General features: G+C 44.6%; 1 protein-coding gene across 1 annotated transcript in view; it reads left to right on the plus strand.

The window, feature by feature from the left end:
* lamb4 (laminin, beta 4) overlaps positions 1-23261 on the plus strand; it is a 320650-nt gene that overhangs the window by 82561 nt on the left and 214828 nt on the right. The window contains exons 16-18 of the mRNA XM_034175562.1: positions 102-290; positions 386-498; positions 789-909. Coding sequence (XP_034031453.1) covers positions 102-290; positions 386-498; positions 789-909 — 423 coding nt within the window. The remainder of the gene's footprint in view (positions 1-101; positions 291-385; positions 499-788; positions 910-23261) is intronic.

Genomic DNA, 23261 nt, shown 5'->3' on the forward strand with positions numbered 1-23261 from the left:
TATTCATCAAGTGCAGTAAACTGAGGTCAGATTCTTCCTGCAGAGCTCAAATGAGGTTGTGCAGAATTTTTAGTCCATTGTTTTTTTTGTTCCACCTGCAGCAAACCAGTGTCCCTCTGGAACCGGGCCACGCTCTGCAGATCGTCCCCCGCCAGAGGACCTCAGGGAAACTGCTCACCTGGACCGGCCCGGGATTTGTCAGAGTTCAAGAAGGGGCGGGGCTGAGGTTCACCATCAACAACCTTCCATCCTCTATGAACTACCAGCTGGTCATCCGCTATCAGCCTGAGGTGCAGACTGAAAAATAGACAGGTAACTTCAACATTAACTATTTGTTAACTACAATCCCCCCCCCCCCCCCCCCCTCCGCTGCCTCGCCCTGTAGGACTCATCGGATTGGCTGGCTTCACTCACTGTTATTCCACTGTCACCCGGCAACAGTGTCTGCAGCAGCGACCCAACAGGAAGTCAAGCTGTAGTTCTTCCTGGAACCAGCAGGTGAGTAAAAAATTTGAATCTAATAACTTTACTTCCTCAAAGATGTTTCACTCATCATCCAGAAAAGCTTCATGAAGCACTAAAGAACAACTCAGTGTATTTGGACACATGATCTGGTTGACTGAGAATCTTCATAAATGGATCAAATAACTTGCAGAGAAAAACGTGTCAGATGGAAAAACACTAAAGATGGAAATTTGTGATTATTTCATAATCCTGGATTGCATTTAAGATGTGCATCAAAGTGGAGTTGCTGCTTTGTTTTTCTGATCGGACCCCATTTGTTGCAGGAGTGTAATTCTGGAGATTCCACTGTGTTTGAATGAAGGTGGACAATACTTTGTGCACGTGAGCCTGAAGAAGCAGCTGGACTCTGATCGGACTCTTGGCTCCCACATCCTCCTCGACTCGGTAAGAAAACCACCAGGTAGTCCGAGTAAAACTTTAGAACAAGACTCTCAGTGCTGATGTGTAAAATAGGTGTGTGGGTGTGGCTTTAAAAATATTGAGAATTTAGATGAGGCATAGCTCTGCCAATCTCCCATGTTAAGCCTCACCTGCTTCTTTAAGGTGAAGCTCTGCCCCTTTTTATAAATGATAAATGGACTGCATTTATATAGCACTTTTACATCTGCAGCAGATGCTCAAAGCACTTTACAATAATGCCTCACATTCACGCCGATGTGAGGGAGCTGCCACACGAGGCGCTCAGTACACACCAGGAGCAACTAGGGGATTAAAGACCTTTTTCCTCTTTTTCTAATCTTGTTTTATTTTACACAGACGGTTTTCATGATGATTTAAATCAATTTAAACTAGATTGAGATTCACTGTTGTTGAAACAAAAGTAAGGAAGAACCTTTGACTGTTTTCCAGTGAATGCCAAACTTCATTTTGTCGTTGTTAGGGAGCGAGTTTATGATGATCGGCTGGAGTCGGAGGATTCTGTGTTTTCAAATAACACCATGTTAAATATGCAAAAAGAGAAAAGGAACCTGTTCCTTTAGTATGTGAAGTCTTAAACGATAAGAAAGCAAAGGAACCAGGCCGGTTTGAACTCTACAGACGCCACTTTCCAGCACGAGATGGACTGATGACATGAGCATGACACATCAACTACAATATCTGTCAGAGAAAACTCTTTAACTTTTTCAAAAGTAGTAAATGATTTGTGGCTCTCTGCTCAGACAGATTCTGCATCGGTGCTTTTGTTGCTGGAACTCGGTTGTTGTATTTGGTGCCATTGAGATCCATATTCTGTTTGGCAGATTTTCAGGGTTCTTTTTTTGGTATTTCTGGTCTGCTGGTATTCAGAATTATTAGACATTAATCCCATGTGAGCCACTCTTCACTGTGGACAAGTTCATACCAGGTCCGACTTTAAGGTCTTGTTATTGACCTACAAAGTACCACTGAGTTGGGGACCATCTTATATGACTGAGATGATGCAGTTGAACGGGCTGGTGCTGCTTGTACACAAGGCCCATTTGCTATTTGTCATTATAATCACCATTTTTACCTGCACCTGCTGGGACGTGGCCGGCCACCGAGTCTGTGCTCACCGTGTGTTTGTCTGTGATTTTAGACTCACTTTTTTCTCAGCTTTTCCTTCATCTGATGTGTATGTCACTAGTTCATGTTCAGGTAACTTTATTTGTACCCGTAGGTAGATTTGGCTTGCAGCAAACAGAAAACAGAAAAACAGAAAAAAGTTAGAAATAGCATCTCGCTCTGCACTTAACCAGCATGAAAATAGCTTCTTTATCGATGCTTTTCTGGATACTGTTTTGCCTGTCCGCATTTGGAACTGGAAGCTGCCTGGTAGGCTGTCAACACTACAAGAGAACGCATGCCCCGCCTCGATGATGACGGCACACGGAGACAAAGACGAGAGAACGCGTGCCCCGCCTCTATGCTGACGGCACACGGAGACAAAGACAAGAGAACGCGTGCCCCGCCTCGATGCTGACGGCACACGGAGACAAAGACGAGAGAACGCGTGCCCCGCCTCTATGTTGACGGCACACGGAGACAAAGACAAGAGAACGCGTGCCCCGCCTCGATGCTGACGGCACACGGAGACAAAGATGAGAGAACGCGTGCCCCGCCTCTATGCTGACGGCACACGGAGACAAAGATGAGAGAACGCGTGCCCCGCCTCTATGCTGACGGCACACGGAGACAAAGACAAGACAACGCGTGCCCCGCCTCTATGCTGACGGCACACGGAGACAAAGATGAGAGAACGCGTGCCCCGCCTCTATGCTGACGGCACACGGAGACAAAGACGAGAACACGTGCCCCGCCTCGATGCTGACGGCACACGGAGACAAAGACGAGAACACGTGCCCCGGATGCTGACGGCACACCGAGACAAAGACCAGAGAACATGTACCCCGCCTCGACACTGACGACACACCAAGACAAAGACAAGAGAATGTATGCCCCGCCTCGGCACTGACGGGACACGGAACTAAAGACAAGAGACATGTGCCCTGCCTCGACACTGATGGAACACGGAGAAAAAGACAAGAGAATACATGACACGCGTGGACACTGACAGGAAACAGTGGCAAAGACAAGAGAACACATGCCCTGCCTCAACGCTGATGGGACACAGAGACAAAGACAAGAGAACGCGTGTCCCCCCAATGCTGAGGGATCACGGAGACAAGGACAAGAGAATCATTGCAGATTGTTCACCTCCCCCCTTCTGAAGTGTGGGAGTAGCTTCAGAGTGCCTCTAACAAAAAGTGTTGTAAGAAAATCTTTTCGTGCTGTCACCATATTTCACCAAACAATGTGATGAGCTGCTTTTTACCATACCAACTTTATTTATAAAGCACTTTAACAGAACCACTGCTAACACAAAGTGCTGTACACTAAAACATCCATTAAAACATATATTGATATAAATAAATAAGAAGTACAATTGAAAACTAAGTCTTGATGAGGGCGAAAGCCAAGGAAAAAAAAGGTTTCTAAACATTAAAAAGGGAAGTGAAGGGACCTCTTTCACATACAAGGGCAAGCTGTTCCATAATTTAGGAGCAGCAATAGAGAAGGTCCTGTTCCCTCTGAGCTTCCTTACGGATCTCGGTACTTCCAGGCGCAGCTGGTCAGCTGACCTGAGAGACCGACATGGTACATAAGAATGAAGAAGCTCAGAGAGGTAAGTCAGGGCAGTACTGTGAAGAGATTTAAAAAAGAACATAAGAATTTTAAAATGTACAACCCCAGTTCCACTGAAGTTGGGACGTTGTGTGAAACGTAAATAAAAACAGAATACAATGATTTACAAATCCTCTTCAACCTATATTCAATTGAATACACCACGAAGACAAGATATTTAATGTTCAAACTGATAAACTTTATTGTTTTTGTACAAATATTTGCTCATTTTGAAATGGATGCCTGCAACACGTTTGAAAAAAGTTGGGACAGAGGCAACAAAAGACTGGAAAAGTTGATGAATGTTCAAAGAACACCTGATTGGAAACAGATGAGTGTCATGATTGGGTATAAAAGGAGCATCCTCAAAAGGCTCAGCCGTTCACAAGCAAAGATGGGGTGAGGATCACCACGTTGTGAACAACTGCGTGAAAAAATAGTCCGACAGTTTAAGAACAATGTTTCTCAACGTTCAATTGCAAGGAATTTAGGGATTCCATCATCTACAGTCCATAATATAATCAGAAGATTCAGAGAATCTGGAAAACTTTCTACACGCAAGCAGCAAGGCCGAAAACCAACATTGAATGCCCGTGACCTTCGATCCCTTAGGCAGCACTGCATTAAAAACCAACACCATTGTGTAAAAGGATCTTACCGCGTGGGCTCAGGAACACTTCAGAAAACCATTGTCAGTTAACACAGTTTGTCGCTACATCTACAAGTGCAAGTTAAAACTCTACCATGCAAAGTGAAAGCCAAACATCAACAACATCCAGAAACGCCGCCGCCTTCTCTGGGCCTGAGCTCATTTGAAATGGACAGACACAAAGTGGAAAAGTGTGCTGTGGTCTGATGAGTCCACATTTCAAATTGTTTTTGGAAATCATGGACGTCGTGTCCTCCAGACAAAAGAGAAAAAAGACCATCCAGATTGTTACCAGCATAAAGTTCAAAAGCCAGCATCTGTGATGGTATGGGGGTGTGTTAGTGCCCATGGCATGGACAACTTACACATCTGTGATGGTATGGGGGTGTGTTAGTGCCCATGGCATGGACAACTTACACATCTGTGATGGTATTGGGTGTGTTAGTGCCCATGGCATGGACAACTTACACATCTGTGATGGTATTGGGTGTGTTAGTGCCCATGGCATGGACAACTTACACATCTGTGATGGCACCATCAATGCTGAAAGGTACATCCAGGTTTTGGAGCAACACATGCTGCCATCCAAACAACGTCTTTTTCAGGGACGTCCCTGCTTATTTCAGCAAGACAATGCCAAGCCACATTCTGCATGTGTTACAACAGTGTGGCTTCGTAGTAAAAGAGTGCGGGTACTAGACTGGCCTGCCTGCAGTCCAGACCTGTCGCCCATTGAAAATGTGTGGTGCATTATGAAGCGCAAAATATGACAACGGAGACCCCGGACTGTTGAACAACTGAAGTCGTACATCAAGCAAGAATGGGAAAGAATTCCACCTACAAAGCTTCAACAATTAGTGTCCTCAGTTCCCAAATGCTTATTGAGTGTTGTTAGAAGGAAAGGTGATGTAACACAGTGGGAAACATACCACTGTCCCAGCTTTTTAGAAACATGTTGCAGGCATCCATTTCAAAATGAGCAAATATTTGCACAAAAACAATAAAGTTTATCAGTTTCAACATTAAATATCTTGTCTTTGTGGTGTATTCAAGTGAATAGACAGTGAGGAAAATAAGTATTTGAACACCCTGCGGTTTTGCAAGTTCTCCCACTTAGAAATCATGTAGGGGTCTGAAATTTTCATCTTAGGTGCATGTCCACTGTGAGAGACATAATCTAAAAAAAAATCTGGAAATCACAATGTATGATTTTTTAAATAATTTATTTGTATGTTACTGCTGCAAATAAGTATTTGAACACCTACCAACCAGCAAGAATTCTGTCTCACACAGACCTGTTAATTTTTCTTTAAGAAGCCCTCTTATTCTGCACTCTTTACCTGTATTAATTGCACCTGTTTGAACTTGTTACCTGTATAAAAGACACCTGTTCACACACTCAATCACACTCCAACCTGTCCACCATAGCCAAGACTAAAGAGCTGTCTAAGGACACCAGGGACAAAACTGTGGACCTGCACAAGGCTGGGATGGACTACAGGACAACAGGCAAGCAGCTTGATAGAAGACAACAACTGTTATGATTATTTATTAGAAAGTGGAAGAAACACAAGATGACTGTCAATCTCCCTCGGTCTGGGATTCCATGCAAGATCTTACTTTGTGGGGTAAGGATGATTCTGAGAAAGCTCAGAACTACACAGGAGGACCTGGTCAATGACCTGAAGAGAGCTGGGACCACAGTGACAAAGATTACATTAGTAACACATGATGCTGTCATGGTTTAAAATCCTGCAGGGCAGCAAGGTCCCCCTGCTCAAGCCAGCACATGTCCAGGCCCGTTTGAAGTTCACCACTGACCATCTGGATGATCCAGAGGAGGCATGGGAGAAGGTCATGTGGTCAGATGAGACCAGAATAGAGCTTTTTGGAATCAACTCCACTTACCATGTTTAGAGGATGAGAACAACCCCAAGAAAACCATCCCAACCGTGAAGCATGGGGTTGGAAACATCATGCTCTTCTGCAAAGGGGACAGGACGACTGCACCGTATTGAAGGGAGGATGGATGGGGTCATGTATTGTGAGATTTTGGCAAACAACCTCCTTCCCTCAGTAAGAGCATTGAAGATGGGTCATGGCTGGGTCTTCAGCATGACAATGACCCCAAACACAGAGCCAGGGCAACTAAGGAGGGGCTCCGTAAGAAGCATTTCAAGGTCCTGGACTGGCCTGGCCAGTCTCCAGACCTGAACTCAATAGAAAATCTTTGGAGGGAGCTGAAACTCCAAACCTGAAAGATCTAGAGAAGATCTGTATGGAGGAGTGGACCAAAATCCCTGCTGCAGTGTGTGAAAACCTGGTGAAAAACTACAGGAAACGTTTGACCTCTGTAATTGCAAACAAAGGCTACTGTACCAAATATTAACATTGATTTTTACAGGTGTTCAAATACTTATTTGCAGCAGTAACATACAAATAAATTATTTAAAAAATCATACATTGTGATTTCCGGATATTTTTTTTTTAGATTATGTCTCTCACAGTGGACATGCACCTAAGATGAAAATTTCAGACCCCTCCATGATTTCTTAGTGGGAGAACTTGCAAAACCGCAGGGTGTTCAAATATTTATTTTCCTCACTGTCGGTTGAAGAGGATTTGCAAATCATTATATTCTGTTTTTATTTACATTTTACACAACGTCCCAACTTCATTGGAATTAGGGTTGTACCCTAAAACATACAGGTAGCCAATGAAGTGAGGCCAACACAAGAGATACAAGGTCTGTTAGAAAACTATCTGACCTTTTTGTTTTATTTTATTTATATTTTGTTTATTTTGTGTTGGAAATCATTCGGAAGATTCAGACGGCTTTCGGTGGCTTTTCAGTCAAGTGAGTATCCGAGAAATTGTGTAACAGCTGGGCATGTCACAACTTGTCCTGTGAGACTTCCAACACAGATGTGCTTTTTGTTGTGCGCCATTGCGGCTCCGTCCCGGCGCGCGAATTCCTCCGCACGCCTTTCATTACAAAATCTCCTGTAACAGTGTAATGTGCCGCAAAAGTGCTGATGTCCACCTCTTCCACAATTTCTCTGGTAGTCAAACGACGTCCCACATCAACACAGCATTCACTTTGGAAATGATCTGGTCATTTCAGCCTGTCGATGGTTGCTCTGAGCGGCGCTGTGGGCCGTCTTTAATCCAGTTGTAATGATCCTTAATCTGTGTGATGCCCAGAGTATCCTCACCGAAAGCCATTTGAATCTTCCGAATGGTTTCCACCTGGCTGTCTCTTACAGTTTCTGGAAAAATTTGATTCAGCGCTGCTCCAATCGCTCAGCCATTTCCCTGACAATGAAAATCCGACGAGGGGGGTGGACCAGTGCTCACACAAAGCCTGCCCACAGGCGAATGACGCAACCGACAGGCGTGAAAAAACTCACGCATGCGCACGAAGGTTCAAGCTTGGCTGATGCAATCACACGATTCAAATCCATATAGTTTAAAAAAAAAAAAAAGGTCAGATAGTTTTCTAACAGACCTCGTATATGATCTTGCTTTTGAGTTCTTGTCAAAAGTCGTGCAGCGGTATTTTGAACCAACCGCAGACGTGAAAGTAGCGATTGATTGACTCCCACATAAAGTGACTTACAATAATCCAGATGAGATTAAATAAAAGCATGGATCACTATCTCAAAGTGCTGCCTCGACAGAAAAGATTTCACAGCTGCTAACTGCCATAGATGATAAAAACCAGACTTAACCACACCTGTAATTTGGGTGTCAATTTAAACTCACTGCCCACCAGTGGTGGGCACACTTCCGATAATCTGATAACAGATAATTATCGAAGATAACATTTTCATTATTGGATTATCTTTTTAGATAACTTTAAAAACCATTATCAGACTAATTATCTTCGGATGAATTTTTGTCCGATAACTTTTTGACCGATAACATAGTAAACAAAGCTGAACAGCAGCAAACATTTCTAAAACTGAAAATCAGTTGAGCACCTCCCTGATAAAAATTCCCGAACATATGTATGGTTCCACAGAAGACAGCTGCTTTTATGAAGAACACTATCCTCTGCAGGCAAAGGAAAAACTGGTTTAAAAAAAAAATCATTTCCTTTAACACCATACTGATACGCTGGCAATATCACCCAAGTCATCCAGAGGCATACATTTTTAACTTATGGTTCAAATTTTAACCAAACTAATTCTGGACAAGTTATTTCAAATTACTGTCATGTCTGAAGTTTTATAAAGTGAAAATAACAGATATATGTTTTAGTTTTAAATTTAATTTTTAAGGTTTTAGTGTGGACATGCTGTGCTGAGCAATGCATTATGGGTAGGATTAGTACGTTCACGACAGGACAAATGCATTTCAGACACTCTGTTCAGGCTCCACGGACAACAGCATTAAACTCTAGTGCCTAAAACTCTCATGAATATATTCTCTGGGCTTATAGACATTATTGTATTTGCGTTTGTTAAATTCCACACATCTTAAATGTCGCAGCAGACATGGATTATCTGGAATTTTGTTTTGGAAAGATTTCAAGGCCTCTACTGCCATCTACTGGCCAGTAGTGTTCATGGCAGTTCATGGCAGTATTCGTCCTGAAGATGAACAGACACTGTATATTTTTAATCACAAGTTAAGTTTTTTTCAAACTTAATTTACAAAAACTCTCGATGGGAGACATCAAAGTTTAAAAACAAAACGACAAAAAAAAAATATTACAAGACAGCTCTGCGGTGTTTGCACATGCACAGTGCGAGCGGTTGGACGCTTGTTGCCCCTCACTCAGCAGCAGGAAAACCTCACGACGGCCGACCAGAATAATATCAAACAGATTTGATTTTCATTCGACCATACAATCAGCAATCAGGAGGTGGTCGTGAGATGTTAAATGCAGCTTGTTACTCCATGTACAATACACGATGCAGGACGCGCGATTAACCTGAAACTCGGTCCAAAAAATTCTCACATGAATAAAAAATCATGGCAGCATGTTCAAACATAGAAGTGTGGGCTCATTGTTTGGGTCTGCTGTCGCTTTGATGTTTACAGAAGCTATCGTGGTGTTTAAACTCAAATTCAATTTATTAGTAGTTGCAAATATACTAGAAACAATACTGGAATTTATCGGTTGTCTGTATCTTCCGATACATTTTTGGGTGGTTTATCGGTTTATCTTTATCAAAGATAACTTTTCAGTTATCTGATTATCTGTTATCAAAGTTAATTTTTTGGTTATCTGTGGCCACCGCTGCTGTCCACCTTAAAACCAAGAACTTTAATAACAGGTCTAAAATGAACCTCCAAAGGTCCTAAGGCAACGGAGGAGGGCTCACAGGGGCCACTGGGTCCAAACACAATCAGCTCTGTTTTCTTTTCATTAAAATTTAAAAAGTTCTAGGCCAACCAAACTTTAATGTCCTCTGAACATGTCAAGATCTGTTTTATGGAAGTGGAAGTGGAAGTGACATCCTTCTACCCTAAGGGTAGATAAATTTTGCAGTCATCAGCATAACAATGAAATGAGATCCCATGCTGTCTAAGGATGGATTCCAGAGGCAGTAAATACCATAAAAAAAAAGCAGTGGCCTGAGAATCGAACCCCGTTTAACGCCTGTATAACACAGAAGCTGCAGATTATTCCGAACCATGAATATGCACAGAAAAGGTTCTGTCTGCCAAGTAAGACCTAAACCATTCAAGTGCAGTGCCACCGATACCCATTAAGTGATATAATAGAGATAATAAAATGTTGTGGTCCACTGTATCGACGGCAGCAGTTAAGTCAAACAAAACCAAAACAACGTGGTTACCAGTATCACACACAAGAAGGATGTAATTAAAAAACCCTCATTAAAGGTCTGTGCTATGAAGGGGTTTAAAACCTGACTGAAAAACCTCCATGATGCTGTTCTCATCTGAAAACTGCTTCACTTGACAAAAAACAATTTTCTCTAAAACCTTTGCAAGAAAAGGCAACTTGGAAATGGGTCTATAATTAACCAGCACTGCATGTTTAAAATTCACAGGAACCACACCGGAGGACAGACTGCAGTCTACACCAGCTAGAACTAAAAAAAATCATGGAGGGACAGGATCATGGGGGGGGCTGAAGGTTTAATACGACCAACCACAGCCTCTAAAAGCGAAAGAGTCATAGACTCAAACTGAGTAAAAATAGCAGAGCGAGGGACCGAAACAGAGGGTCAGAATTCTGTTTGTCTTTCTTTCTTTCTTTCTTTCTTATTCTTCATGTTTTTGGTGATTTCATGTGTCTGGATTTTCAGTTGTCTTATACGTCTTGTCAGCCAAAGAAAAATTTCCACCATGTTGGACATTAAAGATTTACTCTATTGTTCCAAAGAAAGAGAAGAAAATGGAAAGACAAAGTTTTTTTTTCTGTTCTTGTTACATTAATGTCGTTTGAAGTTGAATCTGTGAGCATGTAGCTGCATTCACCAGAACCACGCTGGGTCCTGGACGGCCACCACCCAGAAAGGTAGGTGGTCCATCTGCACCTCTACGAAGTCAGCCAGGTGAAACATGGGTGTGTCCTTGTCCAGGTGAAACAGGTGTGCATCCAGGTCCTAATACATTCAGGCTCATAAGTATTTGAACAGTGACACAATGATTATGTTCAAAGAGAGACCAGGAAGCATTTTCAAACAAGAACGAATGTCCAGTCTAGTCTCAAGTCTCCCATGTGCCTTCTGGCAATCTCTCCATTTCTTTAAGAAAATACTCCATCATGAAGTGGTATAACTGATGATGTAACAGACAAAGCGTTTTTTCCAGTCACAGCCACAGAAGCCGGTAACTCTTGCCCCTTGTCACCAGTCAGGAAGTGGACGGTGTCCAGTTTGGTGACCTCTACTCAGCAGCTCTTAGAGCTTTGAATGCCACTGGAACCAAATAACCAGGTCACATGACACACTTGGCATGAAGGAAATATTTGTTTATGTGAAATATCCACAGGTTTGTACATATGTTTCTCTTTGTTCATATGCAGTCTCTTTCTTGCTACTACATACTGATAATCTTTTTTTCTTTTTTAATTTGCGCTCTGGACAAACCTCTGTATGTTTATTTTCTTTCTTCTCCAGACCTTTAAAGTCTGCGTGTGGTTTACTCAGGTTTATATTTGCACTGAAAGGCTTGAACCTGTCCTTGTACTTTGTTACAAAGACAATAAAGAATCTGAATCCTCAGAGCTGTCTGGGTGTTTTGGTGGCTTCCTTCGCTTGTCTTTTTTTGGCATGGTCACTCAATTTGCCAGACTGTTTTACCGTATGGTACCATTCTGAGTGTTGGAGTTCTGCTCAGCGGCCCGTTTGGCTGTAGTTTTATTTATTTGTTTTTTATTTGTTGGTGAATTCTTTAAGTATTGTTATTATATTCTGTGTGTATTCTGTTGTTCTATTCTTTATGTATCATTATACGTCCTTGGTGGACATAATAAAATCATCTGTGTTTATTTATTTGTCTGTTGATCTGGCTGTTAGCGAGACAAAACTACTGCACAGATTTTGACGATATTTTCAACACAGATACTTGTTAGGCCACGTGGAAGAGTCCATTAAATTTTGGAGGTGATCCAGATCTGGACCCGGATCAAGTTTCACTTGAAGCCCCAGTCACACGGCACTAACAAAGGACACCGAAGCCAAAACGAAACAAGAAATCTGAACTTACGTTGACATCATTTAACCGTTGTCCAGCTTCGTTCCTGCAGCTTGTCAGAATTTTTAAACTGTTAAAAAATGTGATTGAATCCTGACAACAACCTCAATTTGTATTTTGTTTTGCTTTGTGTTGACTGTTCCTCCTTGTTGGCGTAGTTCCTGTACCGTCAGTGTTGTCCTCCAACTTTGTCCAACTTCCCAAGTCCAACGTCTTGCACAAACATTGACGATATCCGAACAGATCAATAACTAACGCTCCGACAAGCTGAACATGACTCGTCCATGTGTAACGCACCAGCTGGGTCCGCGTAGTGGGGCAAATAATTACACTACTCAGGACGGCCGAGAATGCAGATGGGTCTTAGACCCTGTCCCCGACTCGATTAGCTTCCCCAAATACCCCGTGTCAGCCTAACAGGTGGCATAAGTTGGGCCCAGGATTTAATGTGAATCACGGTGGCTACCTGGGGGTGTGACGTGAATGGGTGAGGTTCGGCAACCTACCTTATCTGCCCCAACTGATGCAACCCTACAGCGGTAAAAGGGAAGCCCCCCCACTCCGGAGTAGGAACCTGGCTGAACCAAAAATTCAATAATGTCACTGTAACAATACTTTGAAACAATTGACAGTACGATTTATTTACACGATGAAGAAAATAATAAGAAAAGTAACTGGCTTGTTGCAAAGTTGCAAAAAAAAACACACAAAAAATGAACTTTAGATACCTTCAAAATAAAATAAAATAAAAATAAAAGCTCTTCAGAGGCAAATCTCACTTGAAGGAATAAAAGATGAGTCGCTTCTCAACACACCATACAATGACCTCCCAGCCAACGGGCTCTTCCTCAGAATCTGAACAATTTCCTTATGAAACTATAGCCTACTCCTTAACATAGATATCAAACAAAACCTGGTGACCGGGAAACACTGCACAAGAAAATGTTTTCAATGTCCTCAATTTACACACAAAGTTAGTTCAAATATAACGAAACAGAATGGGTACCGTGAATCCGTGGATATTTCGTTGATCAGGGACCTGGCGGTGAAAAGGAGTCACTGGTTGGCAGGAAATAATGGCTTCACCTCATACCGACAGACAATGGACCACGTGTCAGACTTCCTCCCACGTTCACAGCCCCCGCAACACAGCTTCCCGTTCGAACAGGCTCTAAATGTGAAGTCGCAATGTGGATGCAACCACCTCCTTCTGATGCTCCAGTGGAGGATGACGTAGCGCCAAAGCGAGTCTCGCTTCTCCTCTCCGGACCAGCACAGCAACACCACGGACCCCGCTCTCTCTCTTTTTCCCTCTCTGGCTGGCGTGTCAGGCCCTCTCGTCCTCCCGCGCTTCCGTCTTCTCCCTCCTTGGCTGGCGTGGCGTAACCGCGGACCCCGCTCCCTCTTCCTCTTACAGGCGGAGCGGATCCCTCATGTCTTCACTCACCCAGCGTGGGCAGGCAGCGGTGCTCTCCCCGGCTCGACGTATAGGCGCCTTCCTTCAGCCTGCTGCAGACGAGCCGCACACACGCAAATGGCAGAACGACACCAGCGCTAGCGTTAGCACGGCGCTTAGCACCACACAGCAGCAGCTTTACGATAGTCTCTCGGTACTAACGAGCTCACAGTGTCTGTAAACGGCGACTGGCGGCAGAAAAATCCTCCTTCCTGCGGCGAGCCCCGCAGCTCCTGTGTCTAGAACTTTTTCTTCTTTTTTTTCATGCTCCATCTCACCACACCTGCCGCTCACACTGTCCGTGGGAGACTGTCCTTCTACCACACAAATGCACCCTTCCCCTCCGTTTTTTTTTTTTTTTTTTTTTGTCCTACCAAAATAAAAGCCCCAATAAAAGGGAGACGCTCTAATTCAAATTGAGTCTTTTTCTGGCTCTCTGCCACATCACCCCCCTGTGAAACCCTGCCACTCCAGTGACTACTCCACACTCACCAGGCACCAGTTACGAAAGAGCAACAACAAACATGCTAGTACATCAAACAGTATTCACACAAAACAATCTTTTTTTTTTTTTTTTTTTTTTTACATTACATATTCCTTCCTGAATCTCACAGGAAGTATGCTCCTGGTACACCTCATGGGTCGCCTTTGCGATTCACCCTCACTTGAATCTATGTCTGACTCATCAGCGTCCCCGTCTAGGACCTGTGCTGCTTGTGGCTCTACTACTTCCCCCGATGTGCTTCCGTCCATCCCCTGGCTATACTCCTCCTCCCTACCCTGACTCTGGTGTGCACCCATGTCTAGTGCGAGTGAGGTCTGGGGGATATAGACTACATTATGAGTGTCAGAGTCTGAATCTGTCATTTCCCTTCTGTCCCTTGGTGTAATGCGCGCTTTCACCGGTGTCTGGAACGTACAGTGTTTTAACTGTTCTCTGTGTACTACTTTAGTGGGCCCCCCAGCTTCTGGTTTGACAGTGAACACCGGCATGTCAGGTTCCCACTTATCTTGAATCTTATTTCTGCCCCTTGGTTTATGATTTCTCATAAGTACTCGATCACCTGGTCTGATTAAAGCTGTGCTGAGCTTACAATCATATGTTCTTCTGCGGCGAGTCGCAGTTTCTTTTGCAGCAGCCTGTGCAACTTCAGTCGCCAACTTAAGCTTTTCATGATGGTTCAGCACCCAATCATCTAAGTTGTCGGCGCCACCGTGTTCCAGTTCCACTCCACCCAGCACGTCGAGTGGAAGTCTTGCATCTCTGCCAAAGAGCAAATAGAAAGGTGAATAGCCTGTCGAGGAATGGACATGGCTATTGTATGCCAACACAAGTTCCGGCAGGTACTTTGGCCAGTCTCTTTTATGTTTGGGTGGCAGTGCCCGCAGCATTTCATGCATTGTGTGATTGAAACGCTCACATTTTGCGTTTCCCTGCGGATGGTACGGGCTGGTGCGACTCTTAGAGATCTTGTAGACACGACACAACTCTTTGATTACACTTGCTTCAAAACTACACCCTTGATCAGAGTGTAGCCTGGACGGGCAGCCATAATACACAAACCAGTGCCTCAACAATGCTTCTGCCGTGGTTCTCGCAGTTTGATCTTTTGTGGGTACCGCAATGGTGAACCTGGTGAACATGTCGGTAAGTACCAGAACATTCTCATACCCTCCCTTGGACTTTTCGAGGAGAGTATAATCCATTGCCAGAACTTCCAAGGGCACAGACACATTTGTGCAGGTCATTGGGGCACGCGTTTTCGGAAAAACATCTCTAGCAAGTACACAACGTCTGCATTGCTTTACCCAATGCTGGACATCTTTATACATCGTAGGCCAGTAATAACTTCGCCTCATCATCTCAAGCGTGCTTCTCTCGCCAAAATGGCCTTTGTGATCATGTTGGGTTTCAAACATGCTTACACAGGGATTCTGGCACAACCAGTTGCCAGACTTCTTCCCCATCCCTGGGATCCCATATGCAGTGAAATAAGGCCCCTTGTCGGACCCTCAGCCGGTCCCATCGATAAACCAGCTTCCTCAACACTGGCCCCATGCTTCGCACCTGCTCTCCTACTGGCTTAGCATTTGCCTTAACAGCACACAAGACAGGGCCAATAGTAGAGAGTATAGAGTTGTTGGATTTCACTCCATTCGTACCCCAACACCTGTCCCTTCACAGCCGCTTGTACTGCGACACACCCTTCCTGTCTCTCAACCACTGCCTCTTGGGCAGGCCACAAACAAGCTCGAACTTCATCGGGTGTCATTTTCAAGAAGTCTTTCTCAGTATCCTCTACTTCAGGTTCCTCTACTGTTGGGAGCCGTGAGAGGACATCTGCATTGGTATTTTGCCTCCCTGGCTTGTACTGCACTTCAAAGTCATACTCAGCCAATTGAGCAACCCACCTTTGCTCAATTGCACCAAGATTAGCAGTTTCCAGGTAGCGTAGGGGGTTGTGGTCTGAGATGACAACAAATTTGGAGTAGAGCAGGTGATCACAGAACTTTTTCAGTCACCGCCCATTTGAGCGTTAGAAGTTCCAGCTTGAATGCAGAGTAGTTCTTGTCATTTCCATGGCTCCCGTCCATGGTGAATATGAAAGGAAGTTTAAAGTTCGGGTACGCCAGGATTGGGGGCATCATCAGGTACTCCCTCAACCTGTCAAACGCATCTTGGCAGTGTTCAGTCCAGACAAACGGTTCAGTTGGAGGACTGTGGCGCAAGGCCCTCTTATTTGTTTTGCCCAGGAGCGCATGCAGGGGCTTGCCAGATGTGCAAATCTAGGGACAAAGCGCCTGTAATAACCCATGAACCCTAACACCTGCCTAACCTCTGTCACGGTTTTGGGGACAGGCCAGTTCTCCAGTACCTTGACCTTCTCCATGTTGACCTGGATACCTGCAGCAGAAATAACATGGCCCAGAAATTTGACCTCGGGCCTCAACAAAAAGCACTTTTTGGGTTTCAACTTCAGCCCATGTCCCTTAAGATGGCTAAACGCCAAATCCAACTTCTCAAAATGACTCTCAAAGTCAGCTGAGAAAACAATAATGTCGTCAAGATAAATAAGTAGAACATCAAAGGCAAGATCACCCACCACAACCTCCATAAGATGTTGGAAAGTTGCAGGTGCATTGCATAACCCGAAGGGCATGCGGGTCCACTGGAATAAGCCGAACGGTGTCGTGACTGCTGTCTTTTCTTGGTCCTGTTCCCCTACCGTGACCTGAAAGTACCCAGCTGTAAGATCAAGGGTTGAAAAGAACTGGGCACCACCCAGAGCGTCCAGCGACTCATCCACCCTAGGGAGTGCGTACGCATCTTTCCAGGTCACACTGTTGAGCCTGCAATAGTCACAGCAAAAGCGCACAGACCCATCTTTCTTGATTACAATGACGGCAGGCGAAGCCCAGGAGCTTGAACTCTCCTTGAGGACCCCCTGTGCTACCAAGTCCTGAACGTGCTTTTTGAATTCTTGGAAGACATGAGGTGGGACCCTCCTGTGTCTTTGTTTAATAGGATGTGAATCTCCGGTCTGAATACTATGAGTCACTGTGGTGGTGTAACCGTAGTCTGAATCATTTTGGGAGAATACTGCTCGGTGTTTCTCAAGCAGTTCATTCAGCCTACACATCTGTGATGGAGTGAGCCCCTGAAGGCTAGCTTGCACAGGAATAGGGAGTGGTGCACGCCTGTCAGTTATGGGTAAGCTGTCTCCTTCAATGGCTCTCACATGCAGCACTCCCTCCTCCTCCTCAAATGACACAAGTTCCTTGGTTACAACCTCCTGTGGTCTACATAGCTCTGCAACACGCGCTCTTGGAGGAAGGGTGATCACCCTCTCACTGGAATTGAGCAGCCTCACTGGAACCCTGCCATCTACTGTCTGAGCCAAAACATTTGCAGCAAGCAACCCGCAAGGTAAACTAGTGTCGAGTGGGGCCTCTACCAACACCTGGCAACTTATCTTGGGTGGTACCAGACAGCGCCCTTCAATGACCTTCTCACTGAAGGGTGGAATAGTGACAGGCCTTCTTCCTGCTACCTTGACGTAACCAATCCTGCCATCACGACCAACATACTGCTCCCTCTTTTCAATATCAGCAAGGATGCGTCGCAACTGAGCCACCCCCTTCTGTAAACAGTGGCGCCCCATCCTCCGGATCCCCCCTGCTCCGCCAAAAAGACCATGAAGATCACCCACTACGTTCATCCCCACAATACCGGGTACGGAGGCTCTGCTGGCCCCACCCGGATCGCTTCCTATGACAAAAACACACTTGTCCTTCAACATTCTCCCCATACATTCTATGTCTGCTTTGAGGCACCCAAGGACCGGTATATCAAGGCCGTTGGCGGCAGTCAGCCTGACCCAATTAGCAGTAGTCAGGGCCGATTCCCTTCCTTCAAAGTGTTCCCTGAAATATGTCTCTGTGATAGTGGTGACTTCGGAGCCATTATCCAAAAGACAGCTAGTTTCCATACCGTTGATTTTTAAATCAATAGTGAGACAGTCTCCAAAGGCACCACCTAGTTGGGGTTGGTCCTTTCCCCCTCGGGCATCATCTTCTGTTTGGCAGCCAACAAAAGTCACCCCAGCCATCATATGCACACCACCGCTGCCATCATCTTCCCCCGGATGTGCTTTGAGGGTTGCGGGTTTGACAAAATTACCCCTGTAGCTACCTGACTTGTTTTGGTGGCACACCTTGTTTGTGTGCCCTGGTTGATTACAAGTGTAACAGATAGGCCTTCCTTCATTATCTTTTAACGGCAACCTCTTTGGTTTTCCAGTATACTGCTGGTTTTTCTCCACCTCTCTAACTGCTTTAAACAACTCTTCCTGCCTAGCTACGAGACCCTGGATTGCTTCGTGCCATGTCTCCAGCGTCGGAGTAGAGGAGGTATCCTCCACAGTGGTAAGATTAACATTTCCCTGTGTTCGAGTTCGGCATGGGCTCACTATGGAGCCTTCCTCCTCTTTGGACCAGGTGATGGCCGCCTGCATGAGAGCAATGAAAGTGATATCTTTTTGCTCTTTAGCCTGTTTCCTCATCTCCCTTCAGAGTGAGTCATCTCTCAGACCCAGGACTAGCTGTTCCTTCAACATAGCATCAGCATCGGGACATGTGTCTCATCACGGCGCTTCACCCTGGTGAGTTTTTCCTGGAGGTCATAAGCATAGCTTCGAATGGTCTCATTAGCTGTCTGCTTTCGGTCATAGAACCCTCTCAACCTAGTCCCAATGGGAACTTTATCGCCATACGTTTCTTCTAGCACATCAAAGATCTGTTTGGCAGTGACAGAGTCTCCTTTTAGCATAAACTTAACACTTGACTTCGCTTCCCCTTTAAGATGTTGTTTAAGTAACTCTACTTGGTCCTCTTCAGGGACCTTGGCTACTTTAAAGGAGGACTGCATTAATGCTACCCACTCTTCAACACATAGCTCATTCTTAGATTGGCTACCACTGAATTCAGGGTACTTCCGTTCCCTGGGAATGTAAACAGTTGCAGGGGCAGCAGCCCCAGCCTGTTGTTCGATAATGAGTTTTGCAAGGCTGAGCGCTTCTCTCTGTTCCTCCCTAGCCTGTTTTAAAGCTGCAGACTGTTCTGTAAGCCTGCTCTGAAGCTCCTCAAATTGTTTATGCAGCTCCTCCATTTCCCTTACTTAGAAGTGAACCGAAACTGGCTTTTTTTCTTTTCTTTTTTTTTTTGCAGAAAAAAAAAAAATCCTCCTTCCTGTGGCGAGCCCCGCAGCTCCTGTGTCTAGAACTTTTTTTTCACGCTCCGTCTCACCACACCTGCCGCTCACACCATCCGTGGGAGACTGTCCTTCTACCACACAAATGCACCCTTCCCCTCTGTTTTTTTTTTTTTTTTGTCCTACCAAAATAAAAGCCCCAATAAAAGGGAGACGCTCTAATTCAAATTGAGTCTTTTTCTGGCTCTCTGCCACACGTGTGGGACGAAAAGCAACGTTGTCATACAGAAACAGTGGCAAGAACGTTTTATCAACTACTTGTCAAGACAACCAAACCCCGCCCCTGCAGGTGCTGCAGACATGAGCACAGGGCGGCTCTTAGTCTCATACTTGCTGTCAGTCACATCATCATAAATGTTTCCTTTTGATTTTGTTTAAAGTGTCAAGGTCGATCATTTTTCTTTTGTTAGTTTTGGTTTTGTTTCCTTCCTTCATGCACTCTTAATTCTCAGGCTTTTTGCTGATGGGAAAAGTGCAGAATCATTTGTCCACCATTTCTCTACAATTTGTGACTTTGTGACTGTTTTTCCCTTCATTCAGCTATCGTGTGTCCCACGTGACTGCGGCTTTATAGAGACTTTGTGTTGTGTGGGCCGCCAGAAGAGGAGGTACTGCTGGCCCACCACCAGAGGGCACCCTGCCTGAAGTGCGGGCTTCAGGCAGGAGAGGGCGCTGCCGCCACGGACACAGCCGGGAGTGACAGCTGTCACTCATTATTTCCTGACAGCTGTCACTCATTCATGCTTCATCATCTCACTCCATAAAACCCAGACGTCATCTCCACCTCATCGCCGAGATATCGTACTTCTATGGAGGTAACCTTCTCAGCCTGCAGATTCAGATAAGTGGTTACACAGACGCTGCACGACTGTGTGTTAGAGGTGGAGGTGGCATTCCCACCGTTGTTGTTACGGGGTGTACACACACCCACACTTGACTGTCTTTGCTCTTCGCCAGCAGTACCAGATCCGACAGTCGGGGACGGTGATCACCTGGGAATTCGGGACTTGGCGGCTCCAGTATTCACCAGGTTCGGTGGCGGCGGAAATCGTGTGGTTCCGGCTCTTCTCAGGACAGACGTCTTCTATCCTCGAGCCTGCCCACACGTCACCTTTGTGGATTGACTGTTATCAGATTCTGAGATTGTCTGTATATTCGTTGTGCACCTTCACAACATTAAATTGTTACTTTTTTGGCTCATCTATTGACCGTTCATTTGCGCCCCCTGTTGTGGGTCTGTGTCACTACACTTTCACAACACTTTGAAGGATTACATCAAAACTATTTCACAGATTCTCACCAAATTTGCACCAGATCGATATTACACCAGGGAAGACTCCATTAAATTTTGGAGGTGATCCGGATCAGGATTGGCAGACGTCAGAAATCTGTGATTGCTCTTGTTTTGTGTAGGTGTTTGTGTCTGTGTTCTGGTGGTCTGCTCCCTCATCTGTCAGGAGTGTTGTCTTCCATTCACATGGCTTTTCTGTGTTTATTTATTAGTCTTTGTATTGTGATGTTGTTTTTCTCTCTTGTACTTTTCACTCCTGAGTTCTATGTTGGTTGTGGTTCTGTGATTTCTCCTCCTCTTCAGATGTTGTTTATTTTCCTTCTGTCCCCTTGTTACTTTTATTGCCATGATTATTCTGTTCAGTTATCACTTGACCCAGCTATCTTAGCTAATTATAGGCCAATCTCCAACCTTCCTTTTCTCTCAAAAATTCTTGAAAGGGTAGTTGTAAAACAGCTAACTGATCATCTGCAGAGGAATGGTCTATTTGAAGAGTTTTAGTCAGGTTTCAGAATTCATCATAGTACAGAAACAGCATTGGTGAAGGTTACAAATGATCTTCTTATGGCCTCAGACAGTGGACTCATCTCTGTGCTTGTTCTGTTAGACCTCAGTGCTGCTTTTGATACTGTTGACCATAAAATTTTATTACAGAGATTAGAGCATGCCATAGGTATTAAAGGCACTGCACTGCGGTGGTTTGAATCATATTTATCTAATAGATTACAATTTGTTCATGTAAATGGGGAATCTTCTTCAAAGACTAAAGTTAATTATGGAGTTCCACAAGGTTCTGTGCTAGGACCAATTTTATTCACTTTATACATGCTTCCCTTAGGCAGTATTATTAGACAGCATTGCTTAAATTTTCATTGTTACGCAGATGATACCCAGCTTTATCTATCCATGAAGCCAGAGGACACACACCAATTAGCTAAACTGCAGGATTGTCTTACAGACATAAAGACATGGATAACCTCTAATTTCCTGCTTTTAAATTCAGATAAAACTGAAGTTATTGTACTTGGCCCCACAAATCTTAGAAACATGGTGTCTAACCAGATCCTTACTCTGGATGGCATTACCCTGACCTCTAGTAATACTGTGAGAAATCTTGGAGTCATTTTTGATCAGGATATGTCATTCAATGCGCATATTAAGCAAATATGTAGGACTGCTTTATTGCATTTGCGCAATATCTCTAAAATTAGAAAGGTCTTGTCTCAGAGTGATGCTGAAAAACTAATTCATGCATTTATTTCCTCTAGGCTGGACTATTGTAATTCATTATTATCAGGTTGTCCTAAAAGTTCCCTGAAAAGCCTTCAGTTAATTCAAATTGCTGCATCTAGAGTACTGACGGGGACTAGAAGGAGAGAGCATATCTCACCCATATTGGCCTCTCTTCATTAGCTTCCTGTTAATTCTAGAATAGAATTTAAAATTATTCTTCTTACTTATAAGGTTTTGAATAATCAGGTCCCATCTTATCTTAGGGACCTCGTAGTACCATATCACCCCAATAGAGCGCTTCGCTCTCAGACTGCAGGCTTACTTGTAGTTCCTAGGGTTTGTAAGAGTAGAATGGGAGGCAGAGCCTTCAGCTTTCAGGCTCCTCTCCTGTGGAACCAGCTCCCAATTCAGATCAGGGAGACAGACACCCTCTCTACTTTTAAGATTAGGCTTAAAACTTTCCTTTTTGCTAAAGCTTATAGTTAGGGCTGGATCAGGTGACCCTGAACCATCCCTTAGTTATGCCGCTATAGACGTAGACTGCTGGGGGGTTCCCATGATGCACTGTTTCTTTCTCTTTTTGCTCTGTATGCACCACTCTGCATTTAATCATTAGTGATCGATCTCTGCTCCCCTCCACAGCATGTCTTTTTCCTGGTTCTCTCCCTCAGCCCCAACCAGTCCCAGCAGAAGACTGCCCCTCCCTGAGCCTGGTTCTGCTGGAGGTTTCTTCCTGTTAAAAGGGAGTTTTTCCTTCCCACTGCCGCCAAGTGCTTGCTCACAGGGGGTCGTTTTGACCGTTGGGGTTTTTCCGTAATTATTGTATGGCTTTGACTTACAATATAAAGCGCCTTGGGGCAACTGTTTGTTGTGATTTGGTGCTATATAAATAAAATTGATTTGATTTGATTTGATTGTTGTGGTACTAGGACACGTTCACATTTTAGGTTGTTTGGTGGGATTTGGGGAACAAATCCCTTCTTGTTGGCACCTGCATTATTTGGGGTTCATCTTGACTTTGTACATATCCTAATACTGTAGAGAAGCTTGAATCTTCGACTGGACTGGGTTGCTTGACGCGAGGACGTTTCGCTTCAAATCGCAGAAGCTTCCTCAGCTAAAATTCTTGCTCTGGTAGTCTGACTTCTGTCTTGGCTCTTGTAGAGAAGAATAAAACAGAAGCCAACAAAAGCTGGAGTTTTTTAAACCTAACCAGACCTCTCCTACTGAGAGGCCGACTGCTATAGGGAGGAGGTCAACCTCCTGCCTATAGGGGAGAGGGCTCTGTGTTGAAGAGTGGGTTAGGGTTAGGGTTAGAGCCCTACAGTTGCCCACAACTGGTGCCAACTGCAGAGGGAAGGGCTAAAGAACAACAACTTGTACGGTAAGCCCTCACAGTATGTGGGTACCCACGATTGTCCCTGGACAAAGTGCAGAAGTCCCAGAAAACAAAGAGACCAGATAGACAGGAGACGGAGACAAGAAGAAGAGGAGTGCCTCTCCTTTATTTAGCAGG

This window comes from Thalassophryne amazonica, chromosome 8 (genome assembly GCF_902500255.1).
Source record: "Thalassophryne amazonica chromosome 8, fThaAma1.1, whole genome shotgun sequence".
Classification (NCBI taxonomy): domain Eukaryota; kingdom Metazoa; phylum Chordata; class Actinopteri; order Batrachoidiformes; family Batrachoididae; genus Thalassophryne; species Thalassophryne amazonica.